The following is a 23,153-nucleotide window of genomic DNA, read 5'->3' on the forward strand; positions in this document are numbered from 1 at the left end:
TTCTAAAATAATGTAATATATATTAAGGGCTCCTATTTCAAATGTTATAGATGAATAATACACAACAGAATAGAATTGGAACAAATGACACCTTACCCATAAGTCTATTCCATTTGTATGAGCCCAACCTAACTGGTCCACAGGTAGGGAAGGGTGGGGGCTAGCTTGAGGGCAGCTCCCCTACAGTCTGGTGACAGAAGCAACATATAAAAACACACAACTCTTATTAAATAGCATCATTTTAATATACCTTTGATTAGACATTAATACAGTGCTAAATTGTTGGCAACCTTAATTCACATTTGCTTGTGCGATAAGGCACATCTGTGAAACAAATGCACTGCCCAATTTCCAGGCACCATCTTGTTCTATCGCCATCTTGTTCTAAATTATAATCTTGAAATACATTGGGATCAGTGTTGTTGTCAATTACCACAGTAGGAACAGGTATCCATCGTACAGAAGGTCAATGTCAGAGTTTCTAATTGCCCAATAAAACATATGCTTAGCCAGAGAGAAAAAAAAAAAAAGGAATTCTAGTGCCTCTGCTTTCCTCGAGAAAGTTGATTTGAGATTAAGAAAGGAAATCCTTTTTCAAAAGAATGTGGCATGGGGACAGTTCAATCAATTATCACAATGGGGTGTAGCTAAGGCTGTGTCCCAAATGGCCCTCTATTCCCTATGTAGTGCACCGCTATTGACCATGGTTCTATTTGCTGTTTACAAAGTTTTGAATTGGGTGCCATTTTAGACGGAGCCTAAGTGACAGGTGTTCGTTTGGTTTGGAGGTTTAGACCCATCTCCTTTATAAAAAGCCTAGAACCTGACTGTTTGCTTTTGTCCATTTCATTCCATGAATTAACAGGTCTAATCTGCTTCAGAGTAATGTAGCCAAATGGCTTTAATACTACTGTGACCTACCACGCCTTGGTCAATCAGGATGACTAGGCTAACTCCCAAGTAAGGGGGACGAGAATTACTTTCTCCAGATTTGAAGTTGTCTAGAGTTCCAATAACAATGCAATTATATAGAAGCTTCATTGCCCTAGTTTGAGGATGCAAGGGTTGATGTCATTGAGACCCACAAAAATAATCCATTTAAAATGTATAACCTACATCATTCACAGTAGTATATTACTAGCAACAATAACAACAAGTGTGGCATGACTTTAGCTTGACTTTAGCCGCTGTTGTAGGTGAGGAGAGACAGTACTCTAAACTAGCTCACCCGGGCCTTTTGTAAGGAACACCGTTCAGGGCGAGTTCTTTCCTCACTCAAGCGATGCAGCTCTCGCTTCACCACCTGGGTAAGTTGGAATAAAAGGACAAAACAAAAGACAAATAATAATAATCATGGGACCAAAGGCATTTGATATTAGCATTTTGCTATGGAAAGACAGCAGGGCTTGAAGGGTCATTGCTACAGCAGCAGCACAGACATTACTTCTGATATATTGCTTTTTTTTTTTACTGTGTAATTGGGCCTCATGGTGTTTGAGAGGTGAGTTGCAACTGATCCAATGCCTTCAGGGAAGGGGAATGCATTGACATGATTAGCTGTTCTGGTCTTGATGTTGAGTCCAATGTAAAAGATTGAGGTAAAAAGAAAAAACAAATGCATCAGTATACAAATGTACAACTATTATGTTAATTTCCTTTATATATCTTTTAACTTTCATCAGATCATAAGAGGGTGGGATATCCTGGAAAATAAAGTGCTAATCTTTATTTGTGCTCTCTGTCATCCATTCTTTTGGTATGACAATTTCATTGTCTCTTGATTTATTCTTGGAGCAAAAAGCAGACAAAATCTTGTTTCAACTGTGAAATTTGAGGTAGGATTAGAAGTAGACTCAAATACTGAATGACACCATTGAATTTGAAGTTATCTGACAATTGAATGATACTCAACTGAGTTTTATTGAAATGGAACAAAGGTAAAAGTTATAAATACAAACATCAGAGAACAAACTGCTATGGCTTTTAAGGTAAGCCAAACCAAATTCTAAAGGGCAAGTTTAAAGAAAACATAGGAAGTTATATAATAATATCAGTTTTAAAAAACACAATTGATCTACCTCTAGAAATGCTAGACATACACTTTCAACGTTACAAAACGTTTAAATTCTCTCCTTCCTGTGGATTTTCTCCATCACGGCAAAAATGTTTTATATGAAGCTCTAGCCATAAGCAACTATTTACAAGCAAGTCCCTATGCTACTGTTAGAAAACAGAAATAAGGGAAACACAGGTAGGGGAGGGAGGGGCTTGGACACAAACTTTCCTGCAAGGCAATATCATGATTTTAACAGCCTCTCAGACTTTGAAAATTAAATGTCCACATTTAAAATGCTCATTGTTGGCTTTAAAAGAAACAAACAAAATGTTGGAAGGTAAAAGTGATGTGCGTTTTAAGACATACGTCCCATGTAACCGTAAGAAATGATTCAGCAAAATGGTTACATTGACATCTTCAGGCCAAAATGCTATTCCAGCCAATCATGTTGTGCCAATTCTGGGGGGGTGTCCATTTTTTCTCTCTCAGTGAAATATTTTTCCCCATGAAGGGATAAAAAAAAAAGAACGAGAAAAAAAAAGGGAAAAAAAAGTGTTGCCAAACTCCTTACGTTTTTTTTCTGTCTTTTTATTTTGCCAAATAATGATTTTGACACGTCTACTTCCACTGCTGCCCATAAGAATCCTGTGAAAACTCCAGGGTGTCATTACTGTAACCATAGTTACCGGAATAGTCGGCCCCTTGCTGCAGGGGCTGCTGGGCGATGGGCTGAGACCCCCAGTTCTGCTGGTTGGTCTGCCGGCGTTTGGAGTCAGGCTGGTTGAAGACGTCCGCCTTCCTCTTCCCTCCCACATTGCCCCCGCGGTTCCCCCTGGCTCCTCGGGTACCGCGGCCCCTCTGTGGCTGGAAGGGTCCACCCCGGCCTCCTCTGCCACCCCTGGGCCCTCCGACTGGTGGCCCCCTCTGGGCATAGCCCCCTCGGCTTCGTGTGAGTGGTGCTCCGCGGGCCCTGGGTGGGGGCGGACCTCCCCTGCTTGGCCGGCTGCCACGGCCCCTCATGCTGTACACGTCGTCGTAACCGTAGTAGGGGTCCTCGTAACCCCCACGGTAGTCGTGATAGTCATAGTAGTCATCGTAGTAGTCCTCGTAGCTGTAGTAGTCTGGGGGGTAGGCAGCATAGCCTCCGCGGCCACCACGGCCCCTGCCCCTACCTGGTGGAGGCATGCGTGGCGGTGGGTAGTAGTAATAGTCATCATACCTGCAGAATACAGGAACAACATATCAGCTTCAATGTAATCCCATGATGGGAGATCTACTCAATTAGATAATAGAAATTAGTCAAGCACAGTCTCTCTCTGTGGCCTCACCCTGGGTTTCTGGTGGTCTGGCGATGAGCCTGCCGCTCTTTCCTCTTCTTGTCTGGGGGCTTGGCTAGGACTATCTCAATCCCCTCTCCCCCAAGCTCCTTCCCATTCATTTCTGCCATTGCCTGAGAAAAGCAGCAACAATGTTAACACATACGAAGCAAGGTAAAAAAAAAAAAAACACAAAAACAGGAGCATGTTTTTACTGAGAGTAACCCACCTTCACAGCTGCGTCCCTGTCCTCAAAGTGGACAAAGGCATAGTCTTTGAGCTTCTTCACCCGCTCCAACTTTCCAAACGCAGAGAAGGTCTTCTCCAGTAGCTCTTCTGTGACCGGGATGGCCAGCTTCCTGACAAACAGGACTTTCACCTGATGACATGCAAACATTACAATTCAACTCCATATTGATCTCAGTTTATGCAGAAAGAGGTTATTGTAAGATAAGAAAAATGAAAGTGAGTGTGATTGTGAGAGAGCGAGCCAGGACTCACCTTAGCCATGACATCCGGATCGGGTTCAGCGACCGGATCGGCCCACTCAACAGTGACCGGGTTCCCCCACACCTTCACCTTGCCACTCATGAGGCGGCGGCGGGCCTGGGCTGCAGACTTGTGGTCCTCGTACTCCAGGAAACAGAAGCCACGATTCTTCTTCTTGTCGTCAGGCTGGTGGTAGAGAATCACTTCCTGAAGCCCCTCTGGAGGAAGAGCGAGAGACCTGCGTCACATGACTGATATCTGACTAATGATAAACCACAGAACATAAAACAACGTAAACCTAAATTGGGGTGTTTACAATTTCACTGACCTGTGACTTTGCCGAAGTCCTCCAATATGCTCTCTCTGGTCTTGTTCTTTGGGATTGATCCAACAAACAGGCGGTTGTTTGCTACAGATATGCACACTCCAAGGTACTTCCCAGACCGGATTTCATAGTTATCACACTGAAAACAAGAAGAGGAAAGATTGCTTTGCATGGTTGATATGGAAGCTGGAGAAGGTCCTATGATTGGTCCAAAATGAAATGTTGCGCTGGTTTCCCCAGACACAGATTAAGCCTAGCCCTAGACCACAAAAAAACCCAAACACATTCAATGGAGATTCTCTATTGAAAGTGATTTTTAGTCCAGGTCTAGGCTTCATCTGTGTCCGGGAAACCAGCCACTTGGTTCTCTGAAGATGAAGACTTGACTGAGTGCAGGGACTTACAAGTTTCACAGCCTCAGCTGCTGCATCCTTGCCGCAGAAGGTGATGAAGGCGTAGCCCCGGTTCTGACCCGACAGGGGGTCCATCATTAGCCTCAGGTCCCAGATAGGGCCCGCCTTTTCAAACAGTGGCACCAGCTCGTCTTCATACAGATCTCTGGGGATCTTTCCCACAAACACCTGAATTCAGAAAACAGAGACTAGATCAGTGAGGGTTCCACAATGTGATCGGATGAGCTCCTTTGATACTTCAGCAGGGGAAGACTGCTGTAGTGTTGCTGTAAATTTCTCTGGTGACATCCTTGGGGCCACAGTCTTTCAAACGCCGCTCTCTTCTCTACATCCGTCAAAGGCTTTACCACGATGACCCTTTCAAATAATGTTACATCTCCGGCAGCTTTACCTCAGTTCCAATCCCAGGCTGTCCTCCTTGGAACACTTCCTCTGGTGGAGGCCCGCCGTATTTCCTCTGTCCCGTAGTTACGTCCAGGGTGTATCCTGTCCGCTCCAGCAGAGCCTGGGGAACACGTAGACTTCAGCATAACCACTACATCACATGAGCGAGAACACACACACACACTAAAGCTCCCAAAAATCCCATGACAGAAACTTCCCACTGGGCACAAACTGGTTAAAGCAACGTTGTTTCAAAGTAATTTGTCAACAGTGACGTGGAAAATACAAGTTTGAGGGCGAAATTTCAAAACCACAGGATTGTCACCATGGTTACAAATTTTCAACATGTATAAAAAGTGTTGAATCTGCATCTTTCAAACATGTCAGATCTTCAACGTTATATCCACTTTAAGAAAGAAAAAAACGAAATGCTGGGAAGCACCTCATATGGGAAAGTTGGTCTCTCTACAGTACAAAAAAATAAGAGCGTCTGGATAAGAACGTCTGCTAAATGACTAAAATGTAAAATGTACAGCTATCCCATTGGGTCTCCCATGAAGGGTGTTAACATCTTACATCTAGACGTTCCGCTAGCGGAACACCTGCTCCAATATCCAATGATAGGCGTGGCGCGAAATACAAACTCCTCAAAAATACAAAAACTTAAATTTTTCAAACATATGACTATTTCACAGCATTTTAAAGATAAGACTCTCCTTTATCTAACCACACTGTCCGATTTCAAAAAGGCTTTACAACGAAAACAAAACATTAGATTATGTCAGCAGAGTACCAAGCCAGAAATAATCAGACACCCATTTTTCAAGCTAGCATATAATGTCACAAAAACCCAGAAGACAGCTAAATGCAGCACTAACCTTTGATGATCTTCATCAGATGACAACCCTAGGACATTATGTTATACAATACATGCATGTTTTGTTCAATCAAGTTCATATTTATATCAAAAACCAGCTTTTTACATTAGCATGTGACGTTCAGAACTAGAATACTAGATACAGAACTCCTCTATGCACTCGATATGTCCGACTTTAAAATAGCTTTTTGGTGAAAGCACATTTTGCAATATTCTAAGTACATAGCCCAGGCATCACGGGCTAGCTATTTAGCCTGTTAGGGCTAGGGGGCAGTATTGACACGGCTGGATAAAAAACATACCCGATTTAATCTGGTTACCACTCCTACCCAGTAACTAGAATATGCATATACTTATTACATATGGATAGAAAACACCCTAAAGTTTCTAAAACTGTTTGAATGGTGTCTGTGAGTATAACAGAACTCAAATGGCAGGTCAAAACCTGAGAGATTCCTTTACAGGAAGTGGCCTGTCTGACCATTTCTTGAACTTCTTTTCCATCTCTATCATTTACTAAGGATCTCTGCTCTAACGTGACAGTTCCCACGTCGTCCATAGGCGCTCAGAGCCCGGGAAAAAACAGAATGTCGTCATTCCAGCCCCAGGCTGAAACACATTATCGCCTTTCTCAAGTGGCCGATCAAGGGACTCTGGGCTTATGCGCGTGACCCGACCGCCCCCGCCTTTGGGATTTTTTCCTCTGTTTGCCGAAAAGGAGATTCCCTGTCGGAATATTATCGCTTTTCTACGAGAAAAATGGCGTAAAAATTGATTTTAAACAGCGGTTGACATGCTTCGAAGTACGGTAATGGAATATTTAGAATTTTATTGTCACGAATTGCGCCATGCGCGCGACACTTCTTTACTATTTCGGATAGTGTCTGGAACGCACGAACAAAACGCCGCTATTCGGATATAACAATGGATTATTTTGGACCAAACCAACATTTGTTATTGAAGTAGCAGTCCTGGGTGTGCATTCTGACGAAGACAACAAAAGGTAATCAAACTTTTATAATAGTAAATATGATTATGGTGAGTGCTATGGTGGCTATCCGGGCAATTTTTGGGCTTTTTAAGCCCGACAACAAGCCATCCTCAACAAGGTTGGAAAGTGACAGTGAAGATGAGGCCTCAGAGTCTGATGTTCAAGAGGTGGACATTGAGGACGTCCAGGGTGAAGACATGGAAGCCTGAGAGGAAGGCAACCAAAGCTTTAGTTTCTAGACTATAATTTTACATTTTTGGGAGATGCGATGGATCATTGGGGATCATTTAATATTCCCTTTTGTTGTTCAGTGAAATCATCCCATGTGAAGAGTCTATTCATTCAATTAAAGTTCAATTCGTAACAATTTTTATTTCTAGTGGAAGGATTTAATCCTTTGCAATTATGTCTACTTATGATAAGGTAAAAGGTTTATGTTTCTGTCTCCATATGATACGGTAAATATATCCAATGCAAAAAACCATCTACATTTATATGGTATTAATTCTAGAGGTCGACCGATTAAATCGGAATGGCCGATTAATTAGGGCCGATTTCAAGTTCTCATAACAATCTGTAATCAGTATTTATGGACACCGATTTGCCGATTTAAAAAAAATTGTATAAAAATAAAATGTATACACCTTTATTTAACTAGGCAAGTCAGTTAAGAACACATTTTTATTTTCAATGACGGCCTAGGAACGGTGGGTTAACTGCCTTGTTCAGGGGCAGAACGACAGATTTTTACCTTGTCAGCTCGGGGATTCGTTTTTGCAACCTTCCGGTTACTAGTCCAACGCTCTAACCACCTGCCTTACATTGCACTCCACGAGGAGCCTGCATGGCAGGCTGACTACCTGTTACGCGAGGGCAGCAATAAGCCAAGGAAAGTTGCTAGGTAGCATTAAACTTATCTTATAAAAACAATCAATCAATCTTAACATAATCACTAGTTAACTACACATGGTTGATGAAATTACAAGTTAATCTAGCGTGTCCTGCGTTTGCATATACTCGATGTGTTGCCTGTTAATTTCTCATTGAATCACAGCCTACTTCGACAAACGGGTGATGATTTAACCTGTTGGCTATAGCCGTTCCACTAGCGGAACACCAACATCCAATGGAACAGCAGGGCGCGAAATACAAAACATCAAAAATCTAATAATTTCAATTTCTCAAACATACGACTATTTCACCCCATTTTAAAAATAAACTTCTCCTTAATGTAACCACATTGTCCGATTTCAAAAAGGCTTTACAGCGAAAGCAAAACGTTAGATTATGCTAGGAGAGAACATAGACAAAAATAACCACACAGCCATTTTCCAAGCAAGGAGATATGTCACGTCACAAAAACTCAAAACACAGCTAAATGAAGCACTAACTTTTGACGATCTTCATCAGATGACACTCCTAGAACATCATGTTACACAATACATGTATGTTTTGTTCGATAAAGTTCATATTTATATCCAAAAACAGCATTTTACATTGGCGCGTGATGTTCAGAAAATCTATTCCCACAAAACTTCCGGTGAATGTACACAACAATTTACAAAAATACTCATCATAAATGTTGACAAAATACAAAAATTATTTTAAGAATTATAGATACAGTACTCCTTTATGCAACCGCTGTGTCAGATTTTAAAATAGCTTTTCAGGGGAAAGCACATTTTTCAATATTCTGAGTACATAGCTCGCCATCAAAGCAAGCTATACAGACACCCGCCAAGTTCTGGGGTCAACTAAACTCAGAATTAGTATTATAAATATTCTCTTACCTTTGCTGATCATCAGAATGCACTCCCAGGACTGCTACTTCCACAATAAATGTTTTTTGTTCAAAATAATCCATATTTATGTCCAAATACCTCCATTTTGTTAGTGCGTTCAGGTCACAATACAAAGGCATAACGCGCGAGCGCAATTCGAGACACAAAAAGTCAAAATGTTACATTACCGTTCTTAGAAGCATGTCAGACGTTGTTTACGATCAATCTTTATGCTATTTTTAACGTAAAAATGCGATAATATTCCAACCGGACAATAGCATATTCATTCAAGAAGAAAAAGGAAAGGCGCGCTCGCAGGAACGCGCATTACCAATCCCTTTGTCCCCAGGCAGTCCACTCATTGACTGAGCTCCTTTTCTCTGCCCAGTTTCAGGAGATGGATGAAAAAAACTTTCTGAAGGCTTTTGACAGCCAATTGAAGCCTTAGGAAGTGCAACGTGACCCCACAGACACTGTAGTTTCGATAGGGATTAGAAAGAACTACAATTCTCAGGTCTCCCACTTCCTGGTTGAATTTTTCTCAGGTTTTTGCCTGCCATATGAGATCTGTTATACTCACAGACACCATTCAAACAGTTTTAGAAACTTCAGAGTGTTTTCTATCCAAATCTACTAATAATATGCATATTATAGTTTCTGGGCCAGAGTAGTAACCAGTTTAATTTGGGTACGTTTTTCATCCGGCCATGAAAATACTGCCCCCTATAGCGAAGAGGTTTAAACTAGCGCATTTGCGGAAAAAAAAGCACTGTTGTTGCACCAATGTACCTAACCATAAACATCAATACCTTTCTTTAAAATCAATACACAAGTATATATTTTTAAACCTGAATATTTAGTTAATATTGCCTGCTAACATGAATTTCTTATAACTAGGGAAGTTGTGTCACTTCTCTTGCATTCCATGCAAGCAGTCAGGGTATATGCAGCAGTTTGGGCCACCTGGCTCATTGCAAACTGTGTGAAGTCCATTTATTCCTAACAAAGGCCGTAATTAATTATGACATAACATTGAAGGTTGTACAATGTAACAGCAATATTTAGACTTAGGGATGCCATCCGTTAGATAAAATACGGAACGGTTCCGTATTTCACTGAAAGAATAAACGTTTTGTTTTCGAAATGATAGTTTCCGGATTCGACCATTTTAATGACCAAAGGCTCGTATTTGTGTGTTATTATGTTATAATTAAGTCTATGATTTGATAGAGCAGTCTGATTGAGCGATGGTAGGCACCAGCAGGCTCGTTAGCATTCATTCAAACAGCACTTTCATGTGTTTGCCAGCAGCTCTTCGCAATACTTCAAGCATTGTGCTGTTTATGACTTCAAGCCTATCAACTCCCGAGATTAGGCTGGTGTAACCGATGTGAAATGGCTAGCTAGTTGGCGGGGTGCACGCTAATAGCGTTTCAAATGTCACTTGCTCTGAGACTTGGAGTAGTTGTTCCCCTTGCTCTGCATGGGTAACGCAGCTTCGAGGGTGGCTGTTGTCGATGTGTTCCTGGTTCAATTCCAGGTAGGAGTGAGGAGAGGGAAGGAAGCTATACTGAACCCAAAAAATGTGATCATATCACTGCAGTGCTAGCCTCCCTACACTGGCTTCCTGTTAAGGCAAGGGCTGATTTCAAGGTTTTACTGCTAACCTACAAAGCATTACATGGGCTTGCTCCTACCTATCTTTCCGATTTGGTCCTGCCGTACATACCTACACGTATGCTACGGTCACAAGACGCGGGCCTCCTAATTGTTCCTAGAATTTCTAAGCAAACAGCTGGAGGCAGGGCTTTCTCCTATAGAGCTCCATTTTTATGGAATAGTCTGCCTACCCATGTGAGAGACGCAGACTCAGTCTCAACCTTTAAGTCTTTACTGAAGACACATCTCTTCAGTAGGTCCTATGATTGAGTGTAGTCTGGCCCAGGGGTGTGAAGGTGAACGGAAAGGATGGAGCAACGAACCGCCCTTGCTGTCTCTGCCTGGCCGGTTTCCCCTCTTTCCACTGGGATTCTCTGCCTCTACCCCTATTACAGGGGCTGAGTCACTGGCTTTGTGGTGTTCTCCATGCCGTCCCTGGGAGGGGTGCGTCACTTGAGTGGGTTGAGTCACTGACGTGGTCTTCCTGTCTGGGTTGGCGCCCCCCCTTGGGTTGTGCCGTGGCGGAGATCTTTGTGGGCTATACTCGGCCTTGTCTCGGGATGGTATGTTGGTGGTTGGAGATATCCCTCCAGTGGTGTGGGGGCTGTGCTTTGGCAAAGTGGGTCGGGATATATATCCTACCAGTTTGGCCCTGCCCGGGGGTTTCATCGGATGGGGCCACAGTGTCTCCTGACCCCTCCTGTCTCAGCCTCCAGTATTTATGTTGCAGTAGTTTATGTGTCGGGGGGCTAGGGTCAGTCTGTCACATCTGGTGTATTTCTCTTGTCTTTTCCCTTTTCCGGTGTCCTGTGTGAATTTAAATATGCTCTAATTCTCCCTTTTTCTCTTTCTTTCTTTCTTTCTCTCTCTCGGAGGACCTGAGCCCTAGGACCATGCCTCAGGACTACCTGGCTTGATGACTCCTTGCTATCCCCAGTTCACCTGGCCGTGCTGCTGCTCCAGGTCCATCTGTTCTGCCTGTGGCTATGGAACCCTGACCTATTCACCGGACGTGCTACCTGTCCTAGACCTGCTGGAACACTGACCTGTTCACCGGACGTGCTACCTGTCCCAGACCTGCTGTTTTCAACTCTCTAGAGACAGCAGCAGCGGTAGAGATACTCTCAAAGATCGGCTATGAAAAAGCCAACTGACACTTACTCTTGTGTTACTGACTTGTTGCACCCTCGACAACTACTATGATTATTATTATTTGACCATGCTGGTCATTTATGAACATTTGAACATCTTGGCCATGTGCTGTTATAATCTCCACCCGGCACAGCCAGAAGAGGACTGGCCACCCCTCATAGACTGGGTTTCTGTACAGCACTTTGAGATATCAGCTGATGTAAGAAGGGCTATATAAATAAATTTGATTTACACTGGCAATACTAAAGTGCCTATAAGAACATCCAATAGTCAAAGGTATATGAAATACAAATCGTATAGAGAGAAATAGTCCTATAATTCCTATAATAACTACAACCTAAAACTTCTTACCTGGGAATTTTGAAGACTCGTGTTAAAAGGAACCACCAGCTTTCATATGATCTCATGTTCTGAGCAAGGAACTTAAATGTTAGCTTTTTTTACATGGCACATATTGCACTTTTATTTTCTTCTCCAACACTTTGTTCTTGCATTATTTAAACCAAATTGAACATGTTTCATTATTTATGAGGCTCAATATTTTGATGTATTATATTAAGTTAAAATAAGTGTTCATTCAGTATTGTTGCAATTGTCATTATTACAAAAAATAATAAAAAAACAACAACAATTTAAATAAAGAATCTGCCGATTGATCGGTATCGGCCTTTTTTGGTCCTCCAATAATCGGTATCGGCGTTGAAAAATCATAATCGGTCGACCTCTAATTAATTCCCATATATATATTCCAGTTAATTCCCATATATTCCCACAGAAGGTTTCCACCTCTGAATATTTCCCAAAATGTACAAACCTATGCAGCAGAGAGAACAGCCTATGACTAGGGTGGCTGGAGTCTGACACAGCCTGGTATAGAGGTCCTGGATGGCAGTGATCCTGGGCCGTACGCACTACCCTCTATGAGGCCGACCAGTTGCCATACCAGGCGGTGATGGAACCAGTCAGGATGCTCTCGATGGTGCAGCTGTAGAACCTTTGGCGAGTCAGTTTAAAGGCCTCTTTAGTGTCCTAAGTTTTCATAACTGTGACCTTAACCTGTTGGGGCTAGGGGGCAGTATTTGCACGGCCGGATAAAAAAAACGTACCCCATTTAAACTGGTTACTACTCTTGCCCAGAAACGAGAATATGCATATAATTGTTTGATTTGGATAGAAAACACCCTAAAGTTTCTAAAACTGTTTGAATGGTGTCTGTGAGTATAACAGAACTCATATGGCAGGCCAAAACCTGAGAAGGTTCCATACAGGAAGTGCCCCGTCTGACAATTTGTTCTCCTTCTGTGGCATCTCTATCAAAAATACAGCATCTCTGCTGTAACATGACATTTTCTAAGGCTTCCATTGGCTCTCAGAAGGCGCCAGAAAGTGGAATGACGTCTCTCCAGTCTCTGGGCGAAAAACAGCAGGAGATTTTGTGAGTGGTCAGGCTGAGAACATTGACACTGGAGATGCGTGTTCATGTGAATTCTCCATGTTTTTCTTTCTCTCTTTGAATGAATACAACGTCGCCCGGTTGGAATATTATCGCTATTTTACGAGAAATCGCATAAAAATTGATTTTAAACAGCGTTTGACATGCTTCGAAGTACGGTAATGGAATATTTGGAATTTTTTTGGTCACCCTTCGGATACTGACCTGAACGCACGAACAAAACGGCGCTATTTCAATATAACTATGGATTATTTCGAACCAAAACAACATTTGTTGTTGAAGTAGAAGTCCTGGGAGTGCATTCTAACGAAGAACAGCAAAGGTAATCAAATTTTTCTTATAGTAAATCTGAGTTTGGTGAGGGCCAAACTTGGTGGGTGTCAAATTAGCTAGCCGTGATATCTACTCAGAATATTGCAAAATGTGCTTTCGCCGAAAAGCTATTTTAAAATCTGACACCGCGATTGCATAAAGGAGTTCTGTATCTATAATTCTTTAAATAATTGTTATGTATTTTGTGAATGTTTTATGCTGAGTAATTAAGTAAATTCACCGGAAGTTTGCGGTGTGTATGCTAGTTCTGAACATCACATGCTAATGTAAAAAGCTGGTTTTTGATATAAATATGAACTTGATTGAACAAAACATGCATGTATTGTATAAGATAATGTCCTAGGAGTGTCATCTGATGAAGATCATCAAAGGTTAGTGCTGCATTTAGCTGTGGTTTTGGTTTTTGTGACATATATGCTTGCTTTGCAAATGGCTGTGTGATTATTTTTGGCAGGGTACTCTCCTGACATAATCTAAATGTTTTGCTTTCGCTGTAAAGCCTTTTTGAAATCGGACAATGTGGTTAGATTAACGAGAGTCTTGTCTTTAAAATGGTGTCAAATATTCATATGTTTGAGAAATTGAAGTTATAGCATTTTTGAGGTATTTGTATTTCGCGCCACGCAATTCCATGGTTGACTAGGCTGGGACTGGCCCAGGGAGGTTAATTGCCTACCGTCTGTAAGCTGTAAGTGTCTTATCGACCGTTCCACAGGCTCATTAATTGTTTATGGTTCATTGAACAAGCATGGGAAACAGTGTTTAAACCCTTTACAATGAAGATCTGTGAAGTTATTTGGATTTTTACAAATGATCTGAACGACTAGGGTCCTGAAAAAGGAACGTTTCTTTTTTTGCTGAGTTTATATTATCAGATGTGCCATTAGCAATAAACATGATCAACTGTAGCGGCATAGTGGCTATAAATACATAGGCTGAAGCATGGGGTTTGTAACGGTCGTCGTATGTAGTGGACCAAGGCGCAGCGGGTTGAGTGCTCATAGTGACTTTATTTAACACTGAACAAACAAAACAAGAACACGATCGAACGAACAGGATTGCAGGCTAAACACACAGCTATGCAACAACAACTTCCCACAAAGGGACAGGTGAAAACAGGGCTACTTAAGTATGACTCTCAATCAGTAACAACGATGTACAGCTGTTCCTGATTGAGAGCCATACCAGGCCAACAAAGAAATACACAACATAGACAGAACATAGAGATACGAAATATAGAACATAACCCAAAAACCCCAGAATACTCTAACCAAACACCCCTCTACATAAACACATATACTAACACACCCTGAACCACATAAAACAAATACCCCCCTGCCACATCCTGACCAAACTACAATAACAAATAACCCCTTTACTGGTCAGAACGTGACAGTAGTACCCCCCCCCCCCCCCCCCCCCTGACCCCTCTACATAAACACCCCTCTACATAAACACATATACTAACACACCCCGAACCACATAAAACAAATACCCCCCTGACCAAACAACAATAACAAATAACCCCTTTACTGGTCAGAACGTGACAGGGTTTGTCAATCTGCATTTATCCCATTGGACCACATCCCAGGGATTTTTCTGCATAGAAAAACGTTCAATGTAAACTTAAACGACTAAAACCAGATAGAGTACGTAGAAAATATGAAGGACTTATATACACATACTTTTTTTTATAAATTATGTGGACACCCCTTCAAATGAGTGGATTCGGTTATTTAAGCCACACCTGTTGCTGACAGATGTATAAAAATTTTGCACACAGCCATGCAATCTCCATCGACAAACTATTTGGCAGTAGAACAGCCTTACTGAAGAGCTCAGTGACTTTCAACGTGGCACAGTCATAGCATGCCACCTTTCCAACAAGTCAGTTAGTCAGATTTCTCCCCAGCTAGAGCTTCCACGGTCAACTTTAAGTGCCGTTATTGTGAAGTGGAAACATAGGAGCAACAACAACTCAGCCGCGAAGTGGTTGGCCACACAAGCTAGCTCTCAATTCACTGCTTCATTGACTAGGTTTTTTGACCGGACAAAGATCCGTTTCAGATCGAAACGTAGTCAAAGAGGTGCATTGGGAGCTTAACCTCTTACATCTAGACGTTCCGCTAGCGGAACACCTGCTCCATTATCCAATGATGGGCGTGGCGCGAAATACAAACTCCTCTAAAATACAAAAACTTCAATTTTTCAAACATATGACTATTTCACAGCATTTTAAAGATAAGACTCTCCTTTATCTAACCACACTGTCCGATTTCAAAAAGGCTTTACAACGAAAGCAAAACATTAGATTATGTCAGCAGAGTACCAAGCCAGAAATAATCAGACACCCATTTTTCAAGCTAGCATATAATGTCACAAAAACCTAGAAGACAGCTAAATGCAACACTAACCTTTGATGATCTTCATCAGATGACAACCCTAGGACATTATGTTATACAATACATGCATGTTTTGTTCAATCAAGTTCATATTTATATCAAAAACCAGCTTTTTACATTAGCATGTGACGTTCAGAACTAGCATACCCCCCCCGCAAACTTCCGGGGAATTCGCTAACATTTTACTAAATTACTCACGATAAACGTTCACAAAAAGCATAACAATTATTTTAAGAATTATAGATACAGACCTCCTCTATGCACTCGATATGTCCGATTTTAAAATAGCTTTTTGGTGAAAGCACATTTTGCAATATTCTAAGTACATAGCCCAGGCATCACGGGCTAGTTATTTAGACACCCGGCAAGTTTAGCACTCACCAATATCAGCTTTACTATTATAAAAGTTTCATTACTTTTTCTTGTCTTCGTCAGAATGCACTCCCAGGACTGCTACTTCAATAACAAATGTTGGTTTGGTCCAAAATAATCCATCGTTATATCCGAATAGCGGCGTTTTGTTCGTGCGTCCCAGACACTATCTGAAATGGTAAATCAGGGTCGTGCGCATGGCGCAATTCGTGACAAAAAAAATATAAATATTCCATTACCGTACTTCGAAGCATGTCAACCGCTGTTTAAAATCCATTTTTATGTCATTTTTCTCGTAAAAAAGCGATAATATTCCGACCGGGAATCTCCTTTTAGCTAAACTGAGGAAAGTAAACAAAGCTTTCGGTCGACGCGGGCACGAGCCTGAGTCTCACAGTACTGTAACCAGCCACTACCCAAACGCGCTACTTTGTTTCAGCCAGAGCCTGCAAAGCCACGATTCAGCTTTTTACCGCCTTCTGAGACCCTATGGCAGCCGTAGGAAGTGTCACGGGACAGCTAAGATCCTCACTCTTCAATAAACAGAGACAAGAAGAACGACACCTTGTCAGACAGGCCACTTCCTGCCTGAAACCTTGTCAGGTTTTTGCCTGACAAATGAGTTCTGTTATACTCACAGACACCATTCAAACAGTTTTAGAAACTTTGGAGTGTTTTCTATCCATATGTAATAAGTATATGCATATTCTAGTTACTGGGTAGGAGTGGTAACCAGATTAAATCGGGTATGTTTTTTATCCAGCCGTGAAAATACTGCCCCCTAGCCATAACAGGTTAAAGAGTGTCTACCTTTCTGTTCCTTACTAGCCCAGTACCTATGTTTTTAAGGAAGTGCATATGACCACAAACTTTTCTATAGGCCGCATAAAAATTGTCTGTCCTCAGTTGCAACACTCACTACCGAGTTCCAAACTGACTCTGGAAGCAACATCGGCACAAGAACTGGTCATCTGGAGCTTCACGAAATGGGTTTCCATGGCCGAGCAGCCGCACGCACACAAGCCTAAGATCACCATGCACAATGCCAAGCGTCGGCTGGAGTGATGTGAAGCTTGCCGCCACTGGCGCAGTGAAAATGCGTTCTCTGGAGTGATTAATCACACTTCACCATCTAGCAATCTGACGGACGAATCGGGGTTTGGCGAAAACCAGGAAACCTACCTGCCCGAATAAATAGTGTCAACTGTAAAGTTAGGTGGAGGAGGAATAATGGTCTGGGGCTGTTTTTCATGGTTCGGGCTAGGCCCCTTAGTTTCAGTGAAGGGAAATCTTAAGGCTACAGCATACAATGACATTCTAGATGATTCTATGCTTCCAACTTTGTGGTAACAGTTTGGGGCAGCCCCTTTCCTGTTTCAGCATGACAATGCCCCCATGCACAAAGTGAGGTCCATACAGAAATGGTTTGTTGAGATCAGTGTGGAAGAACTTGCCTGGCCTGCAGAGCCCTGACCTCAACCCCATCAAACACCTTTTGGATCAGTTGGAACGCCGACAGCGAGCCAGGCCTAATCGCCCAACATCAGTGCCCGAACTCACTAATGCTTGTAGCTGAATGGAAGCAAGTCCCCACAGCAATGTTACAACATATAGTGGAAAGCCTTCCCAGAAGAGTGGAGGCTGTTATAGCAGCAAAGGGGGGGGGAGCAACTCCATATTAATGCCCATGATTTTGGAATAAGACGTTCGACGAGTAGGCGTCCATATACTTTTGGTCATGTTGTGTATTAAGATCATGTTTGAGAAATAATAAATCACCCAAATAAAAGCTATAGTCAGGGAGAATCAAAGATTTAAAAAAATATGGCATTCAGGAGTATTTGTCATGGCCCCCATTTATTTTTGTTATGTTTGAGTCACTCAGATAGGGACAGGGGATATCTAGTCAGTGGCACAACTGAATGCATTCAACCAAAAATGTTTCTTCCACATTTTACCCCAACCCCTCTAAACCAGAGAGATTATGGGGGCTGCCTTAATCAACGTCGTCGGTGTCCATATGTAGAATGGCAGGAAATTAGCTTTAAAATGTCAACTTTTTCACTTAGCCTCGCAGCAAAATGTGTTAAATTGTGAGAAATTAGCTCTAAAACAGCTCAATTGTATCACTGTAGTCAACAGGAGGGCCTCAAATGATAATTATTTACAATTGTTATTCACAGAGAAATATTTTGTGGTTTCTATTACAAAGTATGTCATTGCCCTTTTAAGACACCATTGACCCCTTTAGGCGCAGCAGATCTCTTAAACCATGCTTTAAACTCCGGTTGTAACTGCATTTTTCTTTACGATGGCACGCGCAATTGTACGAGTAAAGAAATAAACGTGGTAGCAATGGAAACCTGGGATCCCCTCTTTCTTAACAAAGGCTAAAGTGGCTTTCAAAAGTGCTCTCCCCCTCCCAATTGCCGTAAAAAAAAAAAAAAAAAGTGCATGGTCTGCTTGTAGGAATACATGTTTAACCCTCCCTGTGGGCCTCACGATAAATATTTATCCCGCATTGAACACAACAAGCAGACTAGGTAAACTATTCTACTACGGGGCTACAGTAGGCTACACAACACTGTTTGAGTTGAGCGCCACGGTGGTGCGCATTATAAAACTATTTCATTCCCTTTATTTGAACATCAGCAAACAATCATGCATGTCAGTTCAATACACAGTAACAGAGAAAATAAAATATTTGAAAATACATTTTGGATTTTTCTCTGTCTGTAGAACAGACATGCTTCTGTTGGCCTATTGGGCTAAGTCATTGCCAAACCAGCCCACCTAGAGATTTTTATTGTGGGTCTACACCAATCTCAAAAATGACCTCTCCAGAATCCATATGATGGAAATCCATCGCAGTGACAGAGAACTTTAACCCCTACACACACAGAACAGGTTATATCTAAGCAACTGAATCAACATTCAAAAATATTAATCTTACCTTGATCTTGGACTCATCAGGCCCCTTGGTGGATTCTTGTACTTTATTTCCTTGCTTTTCCCTCTGTCTGTAAGTCTTCATGACTCCACAAAGGAAAGCACTTTTGTTCTGGAAAGCAAACCACGGCACAGTTGATTCATGTATTGGAGTTATGAGCAGAGGAAAATGTATAGACCCCTCCATGTCAACTTCTTAAGACTAATGATTCATCATCCAAACTGACTTGCATATATTCCCTTTCAATCGGCTTCCTCTGTAACTCACCTGCACATGGGACAGGTCACTTTCTTTGAACTGCAACAGTACAGACAGCGCTCCCTCTTCATTGAACTCCCGCAGAGCATCGATGGCCCTCTCATCCAGGTCAGCATACGCCACCAACCCTGGTGGTACAAGACAGATTCCTACCATTACAACCTGGCCTATCTTCACTTCATGGAACCTCGAGCAACATCACGCTTCTTTGGAAAATGGATTAGACTCAGCTATTGTCTGACAGATTCCCCACCGGTTGAGAATACGTTGTCGAGACTCTCTGCCACTTTCTGCGGCAGTCCGGCATCGATTAGTGTCTGGTAGTTCTCTGTGTGCTCGCATTCGGCGGTGACTTCCATAGGCTCCTCTTCCTCCCTCACCTGGGCAGAACTACCATTCACCTCGGCTGCAGCCATTTTCTTGAGAGAAAATAGACAATACAAAAACTGGATTTCAGTTAGAATGTTCCACATTAGAACATAGATTTGTTTCAGCTGCCTTTACAGATCAAGACATTAGCAACTTGTATGGAACAAACTTGAACATTTCTAACATACATGTAACATGGTTTACATTTGGTCCTGCTGCAATAGTAACTTCTATTATTCTAAATAGTTCAGCTAGCTAGCTCACATTGGCAAAGATATTATAAATCTATTAGAAAAGTAAAACTATTCATTTTAATGCAGGCAACCATGAGGTCTGAAAGATCAAATACCTGGGGACAAGTGAACAATACGTTTATATCGCAGGCAAGCTAGCTAGTGAACGCCAACAGCCAGTAAACAAAACAAACAGTGATTAAACTAGCTAGCTGGTTTAACAAGCAGTTTTTTGTTGTTGTTGAAGCTAGCTTGGCTGGTGGTGTGTGTTTTTTGTCTAGCGCCGTCCCGCCCCCTTCCAATAGCTAGCTAGTTATTAGCTACATAGCTAGACAAATGCGACTGAATTCACATTTGTTAATATTTACAAACACAAAAACAAACATTTGGCTTTAGAAACACCAACATAAAAAAAACATAAAACCCTGTATCAAAGTTCATAAACTTAGCCGAGCAAATAGCTAACGTTAGCTAGCAGGGTTGGCTAAAGGCCTTGTTAGCTTGCTGGACACCTTTCAGAATTCAAACAAATCACCCGCCAAGAGGTGAAACACGAATAATTCGCAAACGCTTACCGATCTTCTCCAGGAAAATAACAGTATCGAAAAAATATATTTTGCAACAATTAACCAAAATAGTTATCCAATATGAATAGTATGGTTGAGTCTACCCACGAGACAGTTAGACTGTCCAGTCGCTCGCAAAACACCAGCACCACTCTGCGACGAAAAAGTACGCATCAACCTAACGATAGCCCCTTACAATCGTAACCAATCGAAGTGGTTAGTCAGGGATTGACATGACTTTCAACCAATAAAAAGTCCCAAATTCAAATTTATGAGAATATATTCGGATTTCGACCCTGCACGATGTGATTGAACTACAGCATAAACGTACTGAACGGAATGAGTGAAAACAAATTATGTGCCGATTTAGTTACCAAAGCTTGGCGATGGACATCAGATTTATTTGAAATGGATGAGGAAGAGATGTGATTATTGTAATCAGTGTTAGAACTGGTTTTGATTTGATTGGGCGGCCTGTCACAGCTGAATGTGTGCAGTTCAAAACTCAGACTTTCAAAAATATGGCACCCCTGAAATGAAATACTCAACTGTCAATAAATGTGCCTGATTTCAAGATAAACATTCTACAGTGGTATTGAAAGTAATCACAAAAAAACTCCCAGTTGGAAAACAACTTCAGTGTTTTATTATTGTTTTGAATGTAACTCTTATACAATTGCCTACAAACACCAAATCAGGCAAATGGGTGATATTTGGCATAATGTAAGCAGTGTGACTGAAGACTGAGCTCAGTCATCATGTTTCAGTTTCTTGATTTTGCCCTTGTGACGGTCAATCTCACGCTGCAAACGCTCAATCTCTTTCTTGCTGTGGTCAATCTCCTCTTCATGGTGCTTCCGTAGGGCAGACAACTGCTCCTTCTCCTTCTGACTGAGGAGCAAGAGGGAGAGAAAAGTGTGGATGATTTCTCTAATGAGGCAAAAATGAAACCAGGGGTGTATTAATTATGCCCATTATGTTGCAAAATGTTTTGCAACAGAAACAATTTACTCAAAACGGAAACCGTTTTCCAACGAGAACAATAGTTTATATTGGACAAATTTAGGTAGGCCCCTCCGAGTTTCATCCCGTTTCATTCATAAATGGTAAACGGTTTCCGTTGCAAGACGACATGAAAACACCCCTGTGTTGCGTTCATGTGGACTTAACATGAGGCATATACTATGATCAGACATTGTCCACTGGAGTCAAAAGGCAAGAGCTGTGCATACCTTCCTCCAAAATGGATAGCCTGGTTCATAAGCGTAGTAGTAATATGTCTGGTCATCCAGGTTACAAAAATAATCCACTTACCGAAAATAACGCTCCTCCTCTGCAGCCTGCCTCTTTCCAAAGGCACCACCTGCCTCCCTCACCGAGCCTCCTCCACCACCTCCCTTTCCTGCTCCTTTGCCCAGCTCACCCAGCTAGAGAGGGAGAGATATCATAAATCACAGGCGGAATCTGAACTCGGGTCTCCCACGGGAAAAAAACAAACATGTCACTATCTGACGTCAGGTCGAATATCTGACCACATCACATACCTGAATATATATTATGGAAAGAGAGCATTGGGTTAAATGTAACAACATAGCCTTTCTTAGACATCATCCATGGTTGGACTACGCCTTCATGGTGGTCCTACCATCCTAAACATTCCAAATCCCCTTTATTATTTCCTGACAAAACATATACAACACTGCCACCTACTGAGTTACTTACTACAGTTCAAGATAGCTGTCTCGGCTGGTCTACAAGTTAACCAAAACAATGAAACGGAAACATGATCAAACGTTTGTAATATAAAATGGATCAATAGAAGACAAACAGTACAATGATTCATTCGAGGAAAATCGCTACTTACTAGCTATGGGAACAGCAAATAAATTAACGAGCAAGCTATACAAAACAACACCACTGTCAGTGCGTCATTACATTTACCTGGTCGGATGTCATCCTGAATTGGGTGGCAAAGAAGTCCCGAAAATTGGATCTTAATAGTAGCCTCGCCATTACAATTTCTCAACTACGCAGATTAACAGCCCCACTGCAGCAAAAGTACTTTCACATGCGGAAATGTGCAATTTCACTGTGTGGGCGTGGCTGGAAAAACGATTTGCTGCCATCTAGCGACAGTGTGGGGAATCTTTGTTTGAATCTTTTATTGATTTTTATTTTTATTTTTATTAAACAGTAACATGCGAAACATAAACAGAACAGCCAAACGGATTCCACAAATAAATAAGAGAAGAAAAAAAACAAATCCACATTATATCAATTAAAATACAGACGCGTAGCGAATACATTTTTTTTACATTTTCAAATCAAATCAAAGTTTATTTGTCACGTGCGCTGAATACAACAGGTGTAGACCTTACAGTGAAATGCTTAATTACAGGCTCTAACCAATAGTGCAAAAACGGTATTAGGTGAACAGTAGGTAAGTAAAGAAATAAAAACAACATTAAAAAGACAGTGAAAAATAACAGTAGCGAGGCTATAAAAGTAGCGAGGCTACATACAGACACCGATTAGTCGGGCTGATTGAGGTGGTATGTACATGTAGATATGGTTAAAGTGACTATGCATATATGATGAACAGAGAGTAGCAGTAGCGTAAAATAGGTGGTTGGCGGGTGGCACACAAAGCAGATAGTCCGGTTAGCAAATGTGCAGGAGCACTGGTTGTTCGGGCCGATTGAGGTAGTATGTACATTTTTATTATTATTATTATTTATTTATTTCGCCTTTATTTAACCAGGTAGGCTAGTTGA

The 23,153-nt window shown here is 41.7% G+C and overlaps 2 protein-coding genes across 3 annotated transcripts; both read right to left on the reverse strand.

The window, feature by feature from the left end:
- Positions 1-1,878: 1,878 nt before the first annotated feature.
- LOC106588192 (heterogeneous nuclear ribonucleoprotein R) lies at positions 1,879-20,614 on the reverse strand. 2 transcript variants are annotated; one of them, XM_014176938.2, is made up of 11 exons: positions 20,389-20,614; positions 19,465-19,657; positions 19,221-19,339; positions 18,957-19,064; positions 4,991-5,104; positions 4,591-4,767; positions 4,190-4,325; positions 3,874-4,079; positions 3,602-3,751; positions 3,385-3,506; positions 1,879-3,275 (listed from the first exon to the last, which is right to left on the reverse strand). In XM_014176938.2, the coding sequence occupies exons 2-11, from the start codon at positions 19,625-19,627 to the stop codon at positions 2,675-2,677; spliced, it is 1,896 nt and encodes a 631-aa protein (XP_014032413.1). In that variant the 5' UTR covers positions 19,628-19,657; positions 20,389-20,614; the 3' UTR covers positions 1,879-2,674. The 2 variants fall into 2 exon arrangements, with proteins under 2 accessions (XP_014032413.1, XP_014032412.1); XM_014176937.2 differs by having other exon boundaries at positions 19,465-19,630; positions 20,389-20,553.
- A 388-nt stretch (positions 20,615-21,002) lies between these two features.
- Positions 21,003-22,490, reverse strand: atp5if1a (ATP synthase inhibitory factor subunit 1a). Its single transcript, XM_014176940.3, has 3 exons — positions 22,321-22,490; positions 21,694-21,806; positions 21,003-21,270 (listed from the first exon to the last, which is right to left on the reverse strand). Exons 1-3 carry the CDS (start codon positions 22,390-22,392, stop codon positions 21,129-21,131), a joined length of 327 nt encoding a protein of 108 aa, XP_014032415.2. The 5' UTR covers positions 22,393-22,490; the 3' UTR covers positions 21,003-21,128.
- Positions 22,491-23,153: the final 663 nt, after the last annotated feature.

The sequence above is a fragment of the Salmo salar genome, chromosome 27, assembly GCF_965601325.2.
Source record: "Salmo salar chromosome 27, fSalSal1, whole genome shotgun sequence".
NCBI classification, from domain to species: Eukaryota; Metazoa; Chordata; class Actinopteri; order Salmoniformes; family Salmonidae; genus Salmo; species Salmo salar.